Source organism: Cetorhinus maximus, chromosome 13 (genome assembly GCF_964194155.1).
Source record: "Cetorhinus maximus chromosome 13, sCetMax3.hap1.1, whole genome shotgun sequence".
NCBI classification, from domain to species: Eukaryota; Metazoa; Chordata; class Chondrichthyes; order Lamniformes; family Cetorhinidae; genus Cetorhinus; species Cetorhinus maximus.
Window position 1 is genome coordinate 100,982,901 of NC_135891.1, and position 21,264 is coordinate 101,004,164.

Consider the following 21,264-nt stretch of genomic DNA (forward strand, 5'->3'; position numbering starts at 1 on the left):
CCTCAGCTCAAGCCCCAAGAAAACCTCTGAAGAGGAATCTGAAGGCACCTTCATTGAAGACCCTTCACAGCCTCACCCACACCCTCCACCAGCGCAGTGACACACACCTCGGTGGGACCTAGCTTTAGAGTAGCCTCGGGATCACTATCTGCTGAGCACATCACACTGTCTGATCCACAGCAGGCGGAGGCAGGGACTTCCCAGGTCTCCAGCAATCGGGGGACTGCTGGAGGCCAGAAATCTGCTGAGTCCGGGTCAGATGATGAGCAATTGGCGGCAGCTTCACCCACTGGACTGCATGCTGTGCTCTCAGCTCTGGCACAGGCATTCTCCCAACCCACAATGCAAGGCTGCACTGTTAGCTGGAACCATGGGGAAGACTGGTCCAAACCGGGATGATGTGAAGGGGTTGTGAGCGCCTCCACCAATGACTGCTCCATGGCCAGCTTTAGCAAGGAGATTGTACAACGTGTGCACTCGTCCAACTGTTCTGCAGTCCATTAAAACGCTCATTGGTTTGCAGTCTGTGTCTGAGGGGTGAAAAGCTCTGGAGCACTTGGTGGCACTTTCATGCCTCTGTGTTGCCTGAGTGGGCAGATAAGCTAGAGGCCCGACTCCATGGATGTCAATGTAGCTGTGCCTGAACTGTCTCAGCTGCGGAGGAATGGTCACTCTATACAAGGTTTCCCTGATGTGTAGCCACTTCCCTCCCCCCACCCCGCACATGCTTGTGCACTACCATCAACCGCAGGGCAGTCCTTACACCCTTCCACACCCCCTCCCAACTCGCCTCAACAGCAGAGCAGTCCCTGCACCCCTCCAACTTGCCTCAACCTTGAAGTCCAACAGGCGATCTTCATGAGCAACATTACTGTGCACTCACCTCCAAGTTCCCCTCAAAGTGCAGCCCGCCAAGTGCACACCTTATATATGCTGTTGTGAAACATATCGGCATGACTTCCCTCTGACGTGGGCGGACGATCCAGCGTGGGTGGATGATTCTGGCGTGCTGGCCTTGTAATGATATGCATGTATTACAGTGAGGTTCTCAACGTCTGACAGCAGGAAACACATCCCATCTTTGATGAGCAGAGCGGGCGATTTCAAACTGATTTCATGACGTCGTGAAACCGATTTTTGGCCTTCTTGCCATATTGTCCGCTCATGGTGTTGAGCAAGCCTGGCGCCAGTGGGCACATCAAGTTCCACCCATTATTTTCAGTGTCCATCACAACCTCTGTTCCCAAGCCACCAACTCCACCCCTCTATATATGAATTGTCTGAGGCTGAAGCCAAACTGTTTGCAACCTTCTTCGGTGCACACACAAGAAATCTTCCATCAATGTCATCAAAATTAAAATCATGCTCTGTTCATTCACAGTCTTTCTTTTTCTTTACATTTGGAATGAAAAACAGTAAAGGAAACTTCCAAAATGGTGGCCAAAAAGGCTAGTTTGAAAATGATACTTTAGTTAAGTTTGAAAATAGAAATTAAAATGTTTGATGCAGTTGTAACGATCCCTATAGAGATTGGTAACTTTTTACAAAAGGGATGAATTACCCAAATGACCAACAGAAATAACTGAGGGACAAAATTTCATGTTTTAAGATTTTTACTGTGACAAACAATCTAAAATCAACATAAATCAAACATTATTTAACAGGCAACCACTACATTGAATGATAGAAATGGTACTTTCACATTAACTAATGCAATTGAGGTACATTTTACAACCCCTTTCACTCTGCACTGAACTTCTGCCAGTTGGGTAACACTACAAGAATTCATCCCAAGTTACTTCCAGCTTTCCAACAGGGTCACTTCACGTTGCCACACATGGTCAAAGCTTGCAGTGCCCTTTGGAAATCGTTCATATTGGAATCATATCAGAAATACTCAGTATTTCAGTATTGCAGAGTACTCCAGAACTGACTTCCACCAGCAAGACCCAACTCCAGAACTCCTTGTTACTTAAGTCCTGCCTTTTCCATCTTCTTCTGTTTGAACAGAGAACCAGCTCTCACCAGCATCCTGCTTGTTTGCAAACACAAAAATATTATTTTCCTGTTCATTACAGCAGTATCTGCATTGTCTCTCTCTCTTTCTCTCTCTCATTCTCTCTCTCTCTCTCTCTCTCTCTCTGTCCCTCTTGCTCTCCATCTTTGTGTCTCTGTATCTATCTCCAAAAAGTAACTGGCCTCTTTTCTGTGTCAAGGTTTCTTTCCCCATCACAACCAGATCACATGGACCTGTCTCCGGGTCAAGATTTAGTATGACCACCAGCCCAAATATCCATTCTGTTTCACCTTAAACTAAATGAGATATTTTAAAAGATACTCATCTTTCAAATTCCCACATTTGTACCACAGTACAGGAATTCAACATTTAAATCCTAGTTTGTAAGTAAAACCTACCCCTTGAAGAAGGACCTCTGCACAATTAAGCAGCACAGCAGTGACACAATAAACCTATAAAAGTATTTATTTTAGAACCTTGCAAATTCACCCCAGTTTTAGAGGGATAATCACTAATGAAAGAAGGTTTTTTTGAAAGGGAGGTGTAGGGAGAGGAGACAGCATAGCTGTGTGGTCAGATTTTGAGGTCAATGGTGAACAACTGGGTTTAACCTTTCTTTAATTTCACATTTTCCCACAGACTTTAGGTGGGCTTTTGCACTTGAACTTGGGGTGATTAAAAATCCAAAACAGCATGGTGCCCTCTATACACCTGGGACCTGTGTGACCAGGGAAAGCAAGTGTGTATATGTCCTTAACCAAGCAAATTGATGAACCTTACTGAGGCATGCACTTGGCCTGATTTGAACTCACTCAAAACCCATTCACTTACACAGAGTTAAAATCAGGCCTGCAGGATCTGAGCTAGGAATTGTTTGTTAGAAAAGTTCACTCACTGCCAAAATCATATACAGAAAGCAAAATAAAGAAATGGAAAGAAAGGTGGGGATAAGTGAGATAAGAGAAAGAAAGAAAAAGTAAAAAAGAACTTTATTTACTTGTTCATTTTTAAAAATCTCCAACAATGATTTAAATCTGAAGGAATGCAACTCTACGCTTATAAAGGTTAATTTCAGAGCCAGAGTGGTTGGTTGTTTATAATCAGATGTAACGCACTGGTTCAGGTTTTCATGGAGAAGGTGGGAAGGTCAAGTCAGGAAACTCTATTAGATAGTTAACAGTCCAACTCCATTTACGGGGGCATCAGTCCAGTTGTAAGGAAGAAAGTCAGGCCCTCAAACCTTCACCCTCCTCATGCCCACCCACCCCACCTGCCTGACGTGTCCCCTTTTAATCCCTCCATAACCCCTCACACCCCCATGCTACTTCCTTACCCCCATGTATCTTCAATGGGCAATCACCAGTATCCACTATGGGAAGAGTTCAAGAGTCGTGTCTTTGAAATTGACATGAAGAAACAACTTTTAAAAATCAAATGGGGCTCTCACTCATATTGAAAAAACATTCAAAGAAGCTTTTCAAAAAAACATAAATATCCTCAAGAATTTCAGGGGCTGGTGACTGTTTCTTTTGGCTCTCCACTTGGGATTGAGGTTCGCCCCTATGGGTCATGACTCTTCTGAGAGGCCATGAACCATATATTCTTACAGAAGGTACCCAACTCCATAAAAATTGCAGAGGGGGGAACATTCAAACTGCCCAACCTGCAATGGAGCCGGTAAGGGCAGAAGTGCTACATGCAAGTGGACTATCTGTGTCAGAGAAAATTGCCTGAAACGGCAGTGGGGGCACTATTTTAAAGGTCCCCCAAGTTGGCCCAACTTAGCGAAAATCCGAGCCACTGTTAAAAATTGCGTAAAAATAAACATCTATTCAGAAACCACATCAAAGGCAGGGAATCCTTTAATTAACTCTTAAAATGGTTGCTTAAACTTTCTGCAAAGCACCTTGCTGAGGTAAGTGATTCTGAAACTCAGCCAAGCATTCATAATGACCCCAGCCATCAAAACAAACCCTTTCAAATGGAAACAGTGAAGGCCATTGAAAGTGCAAAAACAATTGGTTATTGTTTTTCTTAAGCTACTATCTCGCCATTCCTTCACTGTCATTGGATAAATATCCTGGAACTCCCTCCCTAATTGCACTGTTGGTGTAGCTACACCATATGGACTACAACTGTTGAAGAAGGAAGCTCACCACCACCTCCTCAAGGATAATTAGGGGATTGGCAATAAATGTTCGCCTAGACAGCGACACCTACATCCCATTAATGGATTTTTAAAAACACCGATGGCCTGTCAATCAATCCAGTCTGGGAACAGTTGCCTGATTTTTCTCTTTAACCTAAAGCTGCAGAGCAATTTTGTTTTCAAGTTAAAACACAGTGGACATTTAAATCATTCAGATCATGACAGCAGAGTTCCCAAGCAGTGTTTTCTTCAGTTTTGAATGTATAATAACACTTTCCCAATTGGAAAAGTACTCGAATGCATCTCAACACTTCCACAATGCAGAACAATGTAATGGTCGACTTACCTTTGCAGGACAGAGCCTTATAATCAATCACTGCTGTAAAAATACATCTAGCTTACAATACTACATCTAACTTTAAGACCATAAGACGTAGGAGCAGAAGTAGGCCGTTCAGCCCATCGAGTCTGCTCCACCGTTCAATGAGATCATGGCTGATCTGATAATCCTCAACTGCACTTTCCTGCCTTCTCCCCATAACCCTTGATTCCCTTACCGATTAAAAATCTGTCTGTCTCTGATTTGAATATACTTAACGACCCAGTTTCTACAGCCCTTTGCGGTAAAGATTTGCATAGGTTAACTACCCTCTAAGAGGAGAAATTCCTCTTCGTCTCTGTTTTAAATGGGTGACCCCTTTACTCTGAGGTTTATTTTGTATTTCAAAGTCTGTCAATGAGGGAATTCCTGGAGCTGGTGGAGCTGGTTTTATTTTGGTTCTCCACTTGGGACTGGGGTGCCCCTTATGGGTCATGACTCCTCTGAAAGGCCATGGACCACATATTCTTACAGAAGGTGCCCAACTCCACAAAAACTGCAGGGTGATGGGGGCTGCATTCAAACTGCCCAATCGCAATTGAGCCCATAAGGGCAGAAATGTTACGTGCGAGCAGGCTGCCCGCGCCGGTGAAAATTGCCGCAAACGGAAATGGCGGCAGGAATCCCAGAATCGGGTCCCACCCAATATTTTAAAGGGCTCTCAAGTCAGCCCGAAAACCTGGCCATTGGTAAAAATTCACTTAGATTGGATTGGACAAACCCTAAATTTTCAGAACTGTTTAGTGTGTATCCCAATTTCACACCTTCATATATTTGATTGCCTAGTCTCTCAGTGAGATACCAGTATAGCTTGACTGTGCTGATCACAGAGTTTTCACCCTATTAAGCCTATGACCTCTGAGTGGTGAGTTTGCAACGTTACTGTCACTTTTAGGGGGCATATGTTTGCGATATTCCTGTTAAATTAATTCTAATCCACACCTATCAGTTCTTCAGCGCATCCTGTTTTCTGCCACTTGGTTCTTGGAACACGGGCAACACGACCAAGGTTGTATTTTCTGAAGGTGCCCCAGAGGCATTAAGAGTTAACCACAAAGTATCAGATTGGAATCATGTGTGGGCTAAACCTACCAGATGTTGTAGGTTCCCTTCTCTGAGAGACACTCGTGAACCAGTTGGGATTTTATGACAATCAGCAGCTTGTAGTGTTTTTTTTTTGCAACTGGATCCACTGAGGCTGTCTCTATGGAGGCCTGAGTGGAATAATGCAGTCTGCTGCCTACTACTGCATTAAGGTCTTCACCAATGCAATGTTCCAAAGGGCAGGTCATTCTCCGTGGACTTCCACAGTCAACTTGAATGAGCCAGAGGCTTTGTGGCGATGGCAGGTTTCCCTAGGGTTCAGGGAGCGATAGGCTGCACACATATCACCATAAAGGCTCCATCAGGCCAGGCCTGTACATTTATAAACAGGAAGAGTTATCACTCTAAATGTGCAGTTAGTATGCGACCACCATCGAAGGATTATGCAGGTCTGTGCCAGGTCACCAGGCAGCTGCCATGATTCCTACATTCTCAGGAACTCTCAGGTGCTGACCATGATTATTGGACCTGATGCCCTGGGTAGCTGGCTGCTGGGTGACAAGGGTTACCCTTTGAAGAAGCAGCTCATGATGCCAGTGAGGGTCCCTAGAACAGACGCAGGGAGCAGTTATAACCACAGCCATGGCTCAACCAGGGTCATCGCTGCGCAGACAATTGGGCTCCTAAAGATGAGGTTCCAATGCTTGGATATATCAGGAGGAGCACTGCAGTACACTCCATCCAGCGTGTCACTGATGGTCATTGTTTGCTGTGCTCTGCACAACCTTGCACCACAGAGAGGAAATGCTCTGGAGGAACCAGAGCCACAAGAAAGCAGTCATTCCTCTGATGATGAGATCGATGAGGAGGGAGGGAATCCCCAAATGGAGAAGAGCAAGGGCCTGCATGGGAGCGCATGGATGTCTGTGACACATAGGAGGCCTTGATAATGCAGAGGTTCCAGTAGGTCATGTAGTCCAGGCCTCTGAGCTGCCTATATGCCCAGTATTTCTATTTCATCCCACCTCCAATGAGAACTCAATTCTAAAGTCCTGTCAGCACAATCACCGTCTCCATCCATTAACCATTGCTGAAGCTTTATACACCTTCACATAATAATCTGCATGGAACACATCTCCCGTCATTTTCTTAAACCATAAAGAATCTACTAAGCCTCTGCATGATGGCTATGAAGTATGCAGTTTATTTACAATGGCCAATGGGCCCTCCCAGGGATACAAAATCTAAACACGCCCATGTGAACTGATATGTGTCTACTATGGAGACTTTCTAAATCACTTCCCTGGGCCGCAGTGTAACGCTGTCACTTTGCTTTCAGCTACAGTGGAGAGAGTCTGCTGATCCGATGGCTCCCTTGCCCTGGGTGAATTTGGTGGCTATCCTCTGTGTGGCTGGGGCTTTGAGGGGCCCACCACATTAAAAGTCTCCTGCAGAGTGGCAGGAGGCCCTTCTGTCACTGTAGCAATTGAAGTTGATTCGCCTGTGCAGGGGAGAAAAAAATAAAGGGTGTGTTAGTGCCATTCTCTATCAACGGTGTGTGCGAGGACACAACATTCAACTGCAGTCGCACTACATGCAGTGTGAGATATTACTCTTTGCTAACATTTAACAACTTCTACAATGCTCACATGGTTTCCTCTCTGATCAATGAGAGCCTTTGAATGCATAAAACATCACTGTGCAATTCAATACAGCGTACCAGGCATCATGCACCCTCCCCCTAGCCCTTTTAAAAACTCTCTTTTTCAACTTTTGATAACACCCCTTGTTCTCACCACCCTGCGGCCTTCAATTTTGCCTCTACTAATTGACCGGCTCCATTTACTGGCCGACAGCTCCAGAACCTTCTCTTCCAGTGGGGTCAGGATCGCCAGGTCGGCCACACCTCCTCCAGTCCCGCTTCTCTCCCTAGCATTGTGGGCCCTCTTCTTCTGCAATGAAGTGTGACGGTGCAATGAATTAGATTCTCATGCACACTCATTCCTACACACTTCTATGTGCTGTGAGAACTGTACAGTCTGCACAACGATCAGCAGCGAATACCCTGTGTGCCTTCTGCACCTCACACACCCCCGCCACTCGCAACACCACCCCGACACAGGCCCCAGGGCCATGGAAAGTGTCATTTGTTCATCATGTTGCCTCGGACTTCTGAGCAATACACAAGGCATTACTCAGATAGAGCTTTCCCATTACCTTCCGTGTACACTAATGTCCAGAGTGGAGACTTACTCACCCTTGTGGATTTTAAAAGATCATTAAGCCTCGTTTGGCATTGCCCTCGGATTCTACTTGCTACACTGACACTGCTGATGTCTGCGGTCCCCTCAGTCCAGGCTGTTGTGGTGATTACAGGAGGTCTTCTCTTTGCACCGCCAGGCATTAGGACCTCACGCCTGTTACTCACAGCCTGGAGGAGAGCTCTGAGAGAGTCGTCATTGAACGGTGGGTCGGTTCTGAGCCTTCTTCCCTCCCTGTCACCTCGCTCCCTCCTCTTGGCCATTTATGAAGGGAGAAAGGTAGCTATGAGTCAGCTGCTGTACATTTTCAGAACAAAAACAAAAATACCTGGAAAAACTCAGCAGGTCTGGCAGCATCTGCGGAGAGGAAAACAGTTAACGTTTCGAGTCCGTATGACTCTTCAACAGAACTAAGGAAAAATAGAAAAGAGGTGAAATATAAGCTGGTTAAGGGGGTGGTGGGACAAGAAGAGCTGGATAGAGGGCCATATAGCCAAAAGATGTCACAGACAAAAGGACAAAGAGGTGTTGAAGATGGTGATATTATCTAAAGGAATGTGCTAATTAAGGGTAGAAAGCAGGACGAGCAAGGTACAGATAGCCCTAGTGGGGGTGGGGTGGGGTGAAGGAATTGAAAAAGGCTAAAAGGTAGAGATAAAACAATGGATGGAAATACATTTAAAAATAATGGAAATAGGTGGGAAAAGAAAAATCTATATAAATTATTGGAAAGAACAAAAAGGAGGGGGAAAATCGGAAAGGGGGTGGGGATGGAGGAGAGAGTTCATGATCTAAAATTGTTGAACTCAATATTCAGTCCAGAAGGCTGTAAAGTGCCTAGTCGGAAGATGAGGTGCTGTTCCTCCAGTTTGCGTTGAGCTTCATTGGAACAATGCAGCAGGCCAAGGACGGACATGTGGGCATGAGAGCAGGGTGGAGTGTTGAAATGGCAAGTGACAGGGAGGTCTGGGTCATGCTTGCGGACAGACCAAAGGTGTTCTGCAAAGCAGTCACCCAGTCTGTGTTTGGTCTCTCCAATGTAGAGGAAACCGCATTGGGAGCAACGAATGCAGTAGACTAAGTCGAATGCAGTAGACTATTTTCAGGATGGTTCTGCTTACAATGCGTGCCATGTCTGTGTCTTCCCTGCCAAAGGTCCTTAATGCTGACCCTCTGTGAAAATTGTCAAAAAGATTAGAAAACTCAAACTCACCTGTGCCAATGATTGCAAATATTTTTGCAATCCACAGAAACCTTCTTGCTGCCAGGTCGCTTAAAGCCCTGTTGCACCTGACACAGTCCCTGTGTGCCAGCTGCTCCTTTAAATTAATGTCATGACCTCCTTCCCGGTCACGGCCTTCTGGTTCGGAGGCCGGACATCCTGCCCTTTGGGCAGACAGGTCACATTGATGTCATATTGCGGGCCTGAAACCCCCTCGGCGGGTTTGATAATTTGTCATTTTATACAACGTACTGGAAGTCAGTGATCCACTCATTTCCGGGTCAGGGTCCCGCCTGTCATCATGGAGCATATTATTCAGCCCTTCGTCACACATAAGCTAGGGGATATTTGGCATTCTCTCCCCAAATAGCTGTTCAGAATGGGTCAGATGATAATTTCGAATCTGAGATTAAGGGCAGAAATTTCCCCCTGTCCGGGGGTGGGGTGGTGGTGGGAGGGGGGGTTGTGCGGGGGTGGGCGGGGGGTGGGCGCGAACCCGATCGACGCCCACGATTGGGGCGGAGCCACTATTTTACGTGGATGGGCCAATTAAGGCCCGTCCAGCATGACGCTCGCCTGGAAACGCTGGGACTTCCTTTCCCTGCGGGTGGTGGGGGGGGTGGAATTCCCTGAGTCGGTAGTGTATGCGCATGTCACATGACTCTGTCACATGAACTGGGAAATGTCAAAGAATTAATGTAAAAATTTTTATTAGATTTTAAAACCCTGCATGAAACCTCATTCCGCCCATGGATGAGGTTTCATGAAAAATGCGAAGGCCGCCTGGGCTCTTCGCCTGCCCGACAGCCTTAAGGTTGGACGGGCAGCTCATTTAATTAAGTTAATTAGGTTTTAAACGGCCTTAATAGGCCTTTGACAGTTCGGCAGGCGCGCAGCCGACTTGGCTGATGTGTGCCCGCCAAACTGAAGATCTAAATGATGCGCGGTGACATCGGGACACCCACCCGACATCACCGCACTTCATTTTACACATCGGTGAGCAGGCCTTGACCCCGCTCCCCGACCGGAGAATTCAGCCCTAAGATTTTGTTAAGCCAGGGCATTAAGGGTTGTGGAACCAAGGCGGTTAGATAAAGTTAAGGAACAGGTCAGCCGTGATCTACTTGAATGGCAGCACAGGTTCAAGAGGTTGATTGCCCTCCTCCTGTTTCTATATTGCAAAGATTCATCTGAATAATTTCACTCGGGATCATCAATGGACATTCTTTGATGTCCACAACGATTTGCCACCGCTCTCCAACAAGCCTCAATTCCAGTAGCTTGTTCTTTTCTCCTAACACAAACCTAACACCTACAGTAACTCTGTTTCTTCCAGGCTCTCAATTGTGCCTCCAGGTTTACCATCCATACTGTACAGCAATACAGCAAATCCTTATAATGGTTTGGTATGTTTTCCTTAGCCACACAAATTAAACCCCTGACTTAATAAAATAGCTAAACTCAGGGCGATTTGTAAAGATTCTTTAATCTAGTGGATGGTGAAGAGCAGAAAGTGGGATGAAGAGAGCCAGCCACATATTAAATTGTTCCCTTTTAAAGTACTGTTCCTGTTGACTTCTTAAATCTGATCTGGGTGAGTGGGCAGTCCAAAATGCGATACGCTCACCTGGAACATTTTGTCAAACCTTAAGTTAGTCTATAGTAACATGAAGGTGCATTTTGAGTTACTGTAGTTTTATTGAGAAAGGTGTGAAGTTCTTTCAGCAGTTGCCCTGCTCTCTACATGACACACACATTGTTCAGCTCATAGAAATAAAGCAATTCCTCGAATGGGAACATTTAACTCCCATTGAAAGCCATGAGATAACTAACAGAAAAAGACGAATTTTACTGAAAATCACCTGTACCAAAAGAATTTTTTTTTAAAAAACTATACACGTTAGTTCTCACTCAATATCGTACGTTTTCATTTGTGCTGCACCTTTAGCAATTTATAGATGGAGAAGTCTGACTTCTCTGACAAACAGAATGCTTTGAATGTACTGAACATTCTCTACTGATTTGCTCTGGGTGAGGCACGCTGTGAATGAGATGGCCTGGGAACAGCTTAGACAGTGGTGATAAATAGCTTTCTGTCTCATTCAAATTGATTTTTCTCAGAACAGTAATTAGAGTGAGCCAGAAAGATTTGTGGTAAGCTTTATCAGCAAAGTGCTCGGTATATTCTCAAAAGCCAGGCTTAGTGTTTTCCTGTTATAAATAAATGAATGGTTTCTGACCTGATGTGTGAAAAAAAGACAGATTTGAACGTTAAATTGTTCTTCTTTAGATTATTTTTAATTTGCTTTTCCTGCCTGCTTCAGAGAATTGCGCATTATTACTTTTGAGTGGAGTCTAGACACGCAGAAAAATTATACCACAGAAGCAGAGGGTCACAAATAATCCTTGCTGGTTAGGCAAGAATGCTCTCCAGTTGGAACAACAACACTGACCTGTATTGTAACAGTTAATGTATATTGAAATACATTTATTGCTAATTGGCTTTAAAAATGATCAACCTCACATTAGAAATGCAGAGGTTAGGAAGCACCACACCACGTCACAGGATTTTTTTTATTTTTGCTGTCCAAACACTAAACCTGTATCCACCTTCAACCCCTCACAATCCAGCTCCAGCAGGGGAGATGCTGGTCTAGTAGTAATGTCACCGGACTAGGATCTAGAGGCCCAGGCCAGTGCTCTTGAGACATGGGTTCAAATCCCACCACAGCAGTTGGTAGAATTTAAATTCAATTAATAAATCTGGAATTGAAAGCTCGTCTCAGTAATGGTGGTGATGATGAAACAATTGTCATAAAAAACCCATCTTGTTCACTAATGCCCCCTTTAGGGAAGGAAATCTGGCATCCTCACCTACGGGTGACTCCAGGTCCACAGCAATGCGGTTAACTCTTAATTGTCATCTGAAATGGCGAGCCACTCAGTTCAGTTCAAGGGCAAGTAGGGATGAGTAACAAATGCTGGCCTTGCCAATGACACATACATCCCATGAAAGAATAAGTAATACTACTGCTATTGTTACTCTCAGGTGTAAGCTATCAACAAATCACTCCATGGGAACATTGAATGGAGAAGGGTCTGGAATGTACAAGCACCCAGAGACTAAAACACACAACAGAATTTGTGCCTACCAATGTGCAAAGCTTGTGGCCTACTTCGAAATGCACATATCAAGTGTACCTTACAAGAGTGAGCCCAGGATACTGCAATATGTGACAGAATGTAAAATCAGAAATGTTTCTAGATGATCATGAACTTGTTAATGTACGTGATTCTTAAAGAGACAACCCTCTGGCCACACAAACCTGTACTCCAGTTTTAGTGGAACACTCTCTGGATAACCTTCATTTCTGCTGAATAACTGTTAGTAATCAATGCATGGTTCTCTATGAATAGAGGTGTACAATTTAACAGGGATTTAAAGAGAGACAGAAAAGTGTGAGGTCAAGAGCAGAGAGGTAGAAAAGGTAAGGCTGAGAACAGCACAGTAGAAAAATCACAGTGACTTCACAGCGCAAGGAGATGCAAGTAATGTAAGTTACAAATAAATATTTAAGTTAACTACCCAAACTAGATCAGGTAATTATTAAAAAACAAGCTAAGTTGATTGAATATATAAAGTTTAATTACATAAATAAATGAAACAAGGTTAGATAATGATGGCAGTGCAGGGAGAGTGAGAAAGAATGTGGGGCTGGTAGGCTACACAGTATATTCAGGAGGATACTGTTCTCTGAAGTTGCGATCGAGAGTTCCAAAAGCTGAGATGCCCTTAATTCCAGGGTTAAGGATAACTCCTCATGACTGGAGAATAACTTGGGGATAGATCCAGCTTCATGGTCCACGTAGGAACCAACAGCACAAGTAGAACTAAGACATGAGGAATGCTGCAACTGCAACATGTGGGAGTTTGTGGAGAGCAACGCAATCTCAGTTAACCATCTCTGCATAAGCGTTTGCTCACTCATTGCTGAGCTGGAATCAGGGCTGCAGACATTGTGGGGCATCAGAGAGTTACCTGAACACTTGGATCACACACCTTCAGTTAGACAGTGGTACAGGCTGGTTAATGGTCAGGGATGGGAGGGGGACCCCAGAGGCAGTGCGGAAGGACCTTTTGCCTTTGCTCTTATCCAACAAGGTGTGAGGATCTTGTTGCCTGTGTGAATGAGGGCAAAGTCTGCATTGTGGATGAGCAAACATCCGACTGCACCATGTTTCAAGTGAGGGAGAGTGAGAAAGAATGTGGGGCTGGTAGGGTATATAATATATTCAGGGGGCTACTGTTCACTGAAGTTGCAACCGGGAGTTCCAAAGGCTGAGTTGCCCTTAATGCCAGGGTTAAGGATAACTCCTCATGACTGGAGAATAACTTGGCGGTAGACCCGGCTTCATTGTCCACGTAGGAACCAACAGCATATGTAGAACTTGAGTTCAGCTAGAAGTTACTGTGACACAATCATTGTCATATCAGACTTCATCATTCCTCTTTATAAAGAGGCACTAATCCATATTGAATAAATTAGTTAATGGTGCCACTAAATAGTGGGAAGGGAATTTGATCTGAGTGTGTTAAATGTTCAAACAATAGCATCACTCGCAATAATTTCAGCTCTTTCATGTTGTCTCAGGACAATTCATTGTGCCTCAGTATTAATGATGCCTGTGATGTACTGGAAACTGCTAAACTGTATGACTGCAATGGCAAATGAAATGATGTTCGAGAGCAGGACAATGAGTTTTGGCGGTGCAGAAGCTGAAGTTAATTTGTCCGATATGTCAGTTAGCAGCAGTGATTGTATGCTTGGACTCATTTGGACTCATTTCCTGTGTAAAACACACCTCAGTCTCTATCTTTACAGTGCGGGCTGGAGATCATTTGAGCAATGTGTGGCCTAGTGTTTATGATTTACAGCATCAAACTGTCTTTTTTGTTTTCTGCTACTTTTGGGATCCTGCTCCTTCTGGGTTTCTCTGCAGAACGGCTTCTCTATCTTTGGGAATCAGTTTCGTTTTTGTAAAACACATTGTACATTTGGCTCGTTATGTCTCTGCACCAAAGTTCTTTATTGCAACTGGAATGGGATGGAATGGAGAGGGAATGGAGAGGGAAGAGGATACCTGAGAGTCCAGCCTGATGATTTCCCTGCAATTACATAACCTGTGCCTGGAATGCAGTAAAAGAGTTGGAGCGAGAGATAGTTCTTTTCTCATCTGAGGTTAAACAGTCTATGATTCATCAATTCTGCTGATGGAGAGCTCTTGGGACTCAAATATTCACTTCTTCAATTATGAGTTGAATAGCCTTATTATTATAAGACACCTGCTTCTCCCATTCTGTAGACTGACTGGTAGATTTCCTGCACCTCTCACCTCACCAAGTTTATTTATTTTGTGGTAAAATCATTAAAAAGATGTCATATTAATATAAACAATCTGTAAAATTACACTTGTCACCTCACGTTTTTAGAAAACATAATTTGCGTAAAACTGGAATTACAGTTCTTCACTTGCTCACTGTTTTAAACGGGTGGAGATTTCAGGAGCTGCAGTTCCTTTTCGGTGCCTTTTACCCTCAGAGGGCAGCCATGTTAGACCAAAGTCTTCCATGCGGCAATGGTAAAGGAAAGAGGAAAGCAAGCTGACAGAATTGGACATCGCCCACAAATGGTAGACTGAGGACAAGGTGCCCTGACCCTGACTACAGGAATTTCCTCTCAGGTCTCCCAGCACACTGTTGTAACTTCTGAAAAGATCTAAAAAAAAACCACCCAGATAAACAGTGAAAACAGCTGCTTACACTGTTTCTCTGGAGTTTCCGACGAAGTTACTATGGTAGATTGGGAGAACTCCTGCAAAAGCTCTACCCTTGGGTATTAAAGGAGGTGGCTGTGAGAGTTGTTTATCTGAACTATTGAGTCAAATAAATTTGACACTGGCTGACTGTTTGGATGGAACTTAATGCCCGCCCGGAGACAAGTTCCAAGGCTGGGGGTCTGTGTGATCGGGCAGGAGGGTGTGGAGTGGAGATCCTGCTGCCTTCCCACCTCCCTCCAATTAAATCTGGGGTGAGAAGGCTTGCGGACAGCCTTCCCACCCAGAGGCCAGTTGAGGCTTTTACGTAGCCACTTAAGGGGCTCACCCACCACCACTGGTATTCATCCAATGGCAGGGGGCGAGGTCTCGCCATCCAGGGAGGCTGCCCTGCAAACCTCGTCAGGTTTGCCCATGGCCTTCTGGGGGTGGGGGGGTGTTTTGTTCTCAGGCACTCTGTGCTCAGATCAAGGGACTCAGCATCGAGCAGGGAGGAGGGCCTCTGTAGAAGGTGCACCCCCTGCTCTACTTGTCAACTCCCATGGCTGGCCCCACCCCTCCACGCCCTGGAACCGCATTCCCACCCCACTTACCTGACTCCAGAAGATCCATCACCGATCCTCTGCATAGGCCCCAGTGCAGTACCGACTGTGGCCACCACTCCCGGCCTCACTGCTGGTACTGCAGAGCTGCCGGCCTCTAGAAGGCCAGCGGCTCTTGGGGACAAGATATGCTTCCCACAGTAGGAAATGCTGCAATTAAATGTCCCTGGTGGAGCTGGGAGCCCGGGCGGCAGGGTTTCCACTGCCAATAAGGAACTGTATCCTACCAGGGATCCCAGTGATTAAGTTGGCAAGGGTGCTGCCAGATTTTGTTGTGGATGTCAGAACCTCCACCACCCACATTAAATTACGCCCTTTATCTTTTTCCTATAGTCATCCCTATCTTTGCTCATATCTGTATTTTTATATATAATGTGACTGCTTTTATTCCCTTATCTATCACATTATTTCTGGAATTGCTCATATTAGTTCCTACCTCTTCTAACCTTTAACTAATCGAATATATTTGTTTTGATGTCCCTTAACTATGGATATTTATAGCTGAAATTCTGTATTTTGTCATCCGGGTATTGGAGGGGATGCAGAAATCTAGCTGCTATGAATGAATATGGTCCAAAGAGGCCTATTTTGCAGCCTTCTCACATATAAATGTGCCTGTAATGGTCCTCTGCTGATCAAAGTGGTTGACAATTCAGTCAGATTGTGAAACAGCATCCTGAGAACACAGGTCAAGGCGTTCTGTTGAACCGTTGCTAAGTTACCCCAGCCTGGACAGGTGAGAGAAAGCAAGATTTTTAGTATAGTAAATGGCAGAGTTTTAATTATAAATACTTATTAACAAAATTGCAGTGTCTATTATTAATGGAAGTTGGATTTTTACATTAAGTAGTTGTCCCAGTTCATTCTTTTTAAGTTTGGTCTAACTATTGGGTGCACATGTTAAAAATAAATGCTATTGAGTTACAAGAAATTGTCCTTTGATGACAATGAGATTGAAATGACTTCAATGACACATATAAGGGAAGTATTCTCTGCAAATTCTGTGTGCACTGTTTTAATACATTTGTTAATCCATTTACAGTTCCACTTTGATCATCTGAAGTCACTTAATTCAAAATACAGGATAATTAAAATTTGAATAGCCCTAAAATTTCCAGAACTGTTGTTTTATTCAGTTACTTAATTCAAATTATTAGATAAATCAAAATTTTTAGCACCAAAAATATGACTGAATATTCAGGCTGTAAATTTCATAGGAATGCACAAATATGTTTCTTACAAATTACCTGATAGTAAAATCAGCTGCTGAATGTAAAATTCAGCTCTTGGTGGGAGCAAAATGGCCTAACCACTGGCTTGAAATCAGTATATAACAAATGAATATGATAGAATCATTCATACACCCTTCCCTGCTTTTGAAAGATCTAAAATTGCTTACTTTTAGTCATTTAGTAGTGCAGAACTTGCATATTGCTAAAAAAAAACAGACATGCTGTTGAAGCTTTTTGTCTTACACTCATCAGGACAATTTGCAAGAATACCAACTGTAAAGAGGGCAACAATTCATACTGCATGAGAAGAGAGTGCTGCTCAGTCGGCAAGTGGACTCTGGTAGAGGCATTGCCATGGAGAATTGTCCTGATGAGTGCAAGATGAAAAGCTTTGACAGCATGTCTCTCTTTCAGCAATACGCATATTTCTCATTGAATAGAAGGGGAATTTTTAGGGGTTGCAGAATCTCAGGCAAAGTGATGCGAGAAGGGGTCAGAAGAAGGTGATCATTTATAATAAAGTTCACTCTTCTGTTCAGTAAATGCAGTTCCCCTACATTTTAATTTGACTCTGATTCTCTTTTTGCCATGACTGTTTCATATTATTCTGCTTCCCAACCTGTTATTAATTTTTCCTGAGTCATAGTTTTCTTCCATTTCTGCAGTTTATCTTATTTTTGGTTGCAATTATATTTTCACTTCACTATTTATAAAAAGTGGGTTCAGGAATCCATTGACACAAAAGCAGCTATATTACTTGGGGTTAGCTCCCACACTGACCCCTACAGTAATGTGCAATCTTTTGGGTTTCACATCAGGTGGAATGCAAGTCCAGTGCCAAAGGGGAACTGGATTTTTAAAAGTGTACACACATGGATTCTGGGAGCGCTGTGTAAACTGAGTATGAAGTGTTCTTAACACCAAGAGAAAATTATTACCCTCTCCCTCCTCTCCTAATAGTAGGTAAGAATCATCAAGAAAGCAAGTCTAGGATTTGAGTCTTGGGGATAGAAATTCATCTTGGGCAATGGCGCAAAACAGGTGGTGCCATTATCAGCCGCCCGTTATATGCAATGCCTGGTATTTTAATTCCATTGACTGCAATGAAACTGATATCAGGCTCTGTGTATAATGGGCAGCCAATCTGATACCGCTGGTTTTGCGCTGCTGCCCAAGATGAATTTCTAACCCTCTGTGTATACAGCTGAGCATCCATGCACAGGTTAAAGCAACATACTGCGGATGCTGGAAATCTGCAATTGTAACAGAAAATGCTGGACAAGCTCAGGAGGCCTGGCGGCATCGGTGGAGGGAGAAACAGAGGGCGGGATTTTCCACACCTGCCCGCCGCTGCGATCTTCCGGTTCCGCCACAAGTCAACGGATGTCTGGCTGGGGGGGGGGGGGGGGGGGCGCCTCGCCCATGGCGGGTCCATCCCGCAATGAGGCTGGAAAATCCCGGCCAGTGTTAACATTCCGAGTCAGTTTCCCTCTCTGACGCTGCCAGACCTGCTGAGTTTTTCCAGCGCTCTTTGTTTTAATTAAACCCATGCACAGAGCTTTTTCCTGGTGGGCAGAATGCAAGCACAGTGCACAGTATAACTTCTAGCTAGCTTCACTGCACAATATGGCTAAGAACATAATCCCAGACGCAGTTCTAAAAAAAGTCACATATATATAAGCTAGATATTGTGAAAAGCAGGGACCAGCAACATTGTAAATTGAATATTAAAGCACCTTGATGCTGTGAAGGTTGATATTGTTGGAGTTCCGTGGATTTATTTTATGCTGATACTCCAGCAAAGCTAAAAGGAAAATTGAGTATCCTGAAGGAGAAATTGATAGGCCAAATTTCAAGGCCTGGGAATGATATAACGAGTCCATTATTCAGCGATGAACTCTTTTTTTTTGCAAATAAAACTTGGAAACCAATGTTTTGCACACGTTGACGAGGGATTGGTCAGTATCCCAGGTTCTGAGGCCATTGTAATAGCCTAAAGAATAAATATGTTTTATACTTTACAGGTGAATGCCTGAACTGTATCACAAGTCTTATCAATTGGCTAATGTAATCAGCCAACTTTTGCTCTAAATGAACCAACAGTGCAATGTTTGTTAGACTTACACATGCACATAGACTTTCTGTGGCCTTTTTGTACAGCAAGTTCCAGACACCCAAATAGGCAAAAAGCACAAACACCCCCTGCAATACTTTTGGGACCTGTGTGATGAGGGCAATCCACTCCTTAGCCAATCAGATTGAAGACTCCTTACAGAGCAGTCCAAAGTGTAAACCGGGAAATGTAAACTGGAATATTGAATTCAATGTCAAATCAGGTAAAGAAAGCAAAATGAAGAGAAGGATGTTTTAGATTGAGAGAGAGCGCGATAAGAGACAAAATGTAAATAAAAACTTTCTTTTAAAAATCTCCAACCATAATTAAAATCTAGGGAGGAATGAGACACCACACTTGCAAACATTAATTCCAGTGCTGTAGGTTGTTTGGCAGTAATTAACACCATTAAAAGGGTACTAGACTGAAATGGACAATTCCTAACCTTTTTGATGTATGTACAGCAACTTCATACAGCTCAATATATTTGAATGGTGTGTTAGATGGCGAGACGTGCAACTTTTAGAAGAACAAGGCATCTTGGACAGCAACTTCTGGATGTCTGTGTTTAACCGCGCATGTACAGTCGGCAGAGGTTACTGTCCATCTGTACATAATTAACGACGAGCTTCATCTTTATTCTTACTGCAAAAATGCGGTCCATGTAAAACAATTAATTGGGAAACAAGTGATCTTCCTTCTAGGTGGGTGTAGGAGATTCCCCTCATGAGTTAGCTCCAGTTGGGATAAAATGACTCCCAACTGGCCACAGCCTCAATGTATGCCTTTCATTCAAACTTCTTTCTTTCTCTCTTTTTTTTTCTCTTTTAGCTTGCAAGCGTAAAGAGCAAGAGCAAAACCGAGATCGAGCCACCACCCCCAAAAAGCAGCGGCTTGTCTTCACTGATCTCCAGCGCCGCACCCTGATTGCCATATTTAAGGAAAACAAACGGCCATCCAAAGAAATGCAGGTCACCATTTCGCAGCAGCTGGGGCTGGAGCTCAACACAGTCAGCAACTTCTTCATGAACGCCCGCAGGCGAAGCATGGACAGATGGGTGGATGAGCCGTCTACCACCACTGGGCCACCAGCGTCAGCTGCAAGCACTTTTACCAAAGCGTGACAGACGGAAGAGTAGGCAAGCAGGAGTGCCTGCTACTACACTCTGGAATTAAGACAAAACCAAAAAAAAACAAGGCTTTAAACCAAATAAAGACACGATTTTTAAAATAAATAAATTCCAAAGAAAATCAAATCGGAGACACGTGTACACCTTGCTCCACGGCAGGGTTATAAAGGAGCTGGTCGGGAGATAAGTTGCACTGTGTCGCTGGCTGTTGATGCGGGTCTGGAAGCACATAAAAGTACATATTCGGGTAATTTTCATGACAAACTCTCGCACTATAAAGGTCATTGTAGAATAGCCTGTATGAGGAAATGACCTAGTCATAGACTAAATATATTAAAGGTGTTTGTTGATATTTAAGTCTGGATGGAATTTATTTCCTAATTGTCTCTGTCACCAAAGAAGATAAAAGACACAAACTTGTACACGGATTGGAGTCCCAAAACAACTCTTCCACCTCCCCCACCCTCCCCCTCCACTCCCCCCTCTCCCCTCCTCCCCCCAAAAATATAAAGATCGAAAATGATTTGTCACTCAATGGCTAGTTGCAGAAACGAAGAGAGAGAGGAAAACTTGTGCCAATAGCAACAGCTGCCTTAATGATAATCACATAGGATGGTACCAAACGACTTGTTGTTGCAATACCTACAAGATGACTTGTGCCATATACAATACCAAAAACAGAGAATTTTTCCACAAAAAAAAACAAAACCTTTTTTAAATGTCTCGTGCTACTTTATGAGGCATGACATCACTGGAAACTGAATTTAAAAATGCGGGTAAAGTACCATCTAATGATAAAGGTTCTTTTTCAATGAACTAACTTGTTTTGCTTGGAAGTTAGGCACCTTGTTGATGAAGACGAAATTACACACTAGAATATTGAAAAAAAACTTACCAGATTCACAAAAGAAAAGAACCAAAAATAACCAAGCTTTTGTCATGTAAGAGTAATAACATTATGATGAATAGTACATTGTTAAAAATGAATATTAAGGTACTATTGAAGAGGCACAGATGGAATGTCTGATCGGAATTTCGCTAAAACTCCTCTAATGTTGTTTCTGTCTTGTTGTGATGTGGTAAAGCTTGATTCTTTAACCAAATCTAGTAGTATTAAGTAGGAAGTCAAAAAAAAGGCTTCCAGTTGTGAACTTTGTAGAGACATTTATAGTGAGAACCAAAGAGGCTACCTCACTGAATTTCAATTGTGATTTTAAAATCACGTCTGATACCAAAGATTTCCTTGCACGATCTGCGTTTTGTAACATTTCCCGCACTCA

At 43.7% G+C, this 21,264-nt stretch overlaps 1 protein-coding gene across 1 annotated transcript in view; it reads left to right on the top strand.

Moving 5' to 3' along the window:
- Positions 1-19,978, top strand: part of onecut3b (one cut homeobox 3b) — a 100,105-nt gene extending 80,127 nt beyond the window's left edge. Inside the window, exon 2 of the mRNA XM_078556338.1 lies at positions 19,686-19,978. Within this exon, the coding sequence (XP_078412464.1) occupies positions 19,686-19,978 (293 nt within the window). The remainder of the gene's footprint in view (positions 1-19,685) is intronic.
- Positions 19,979-21,264: the final 1,286 nt, after the last annotated feature.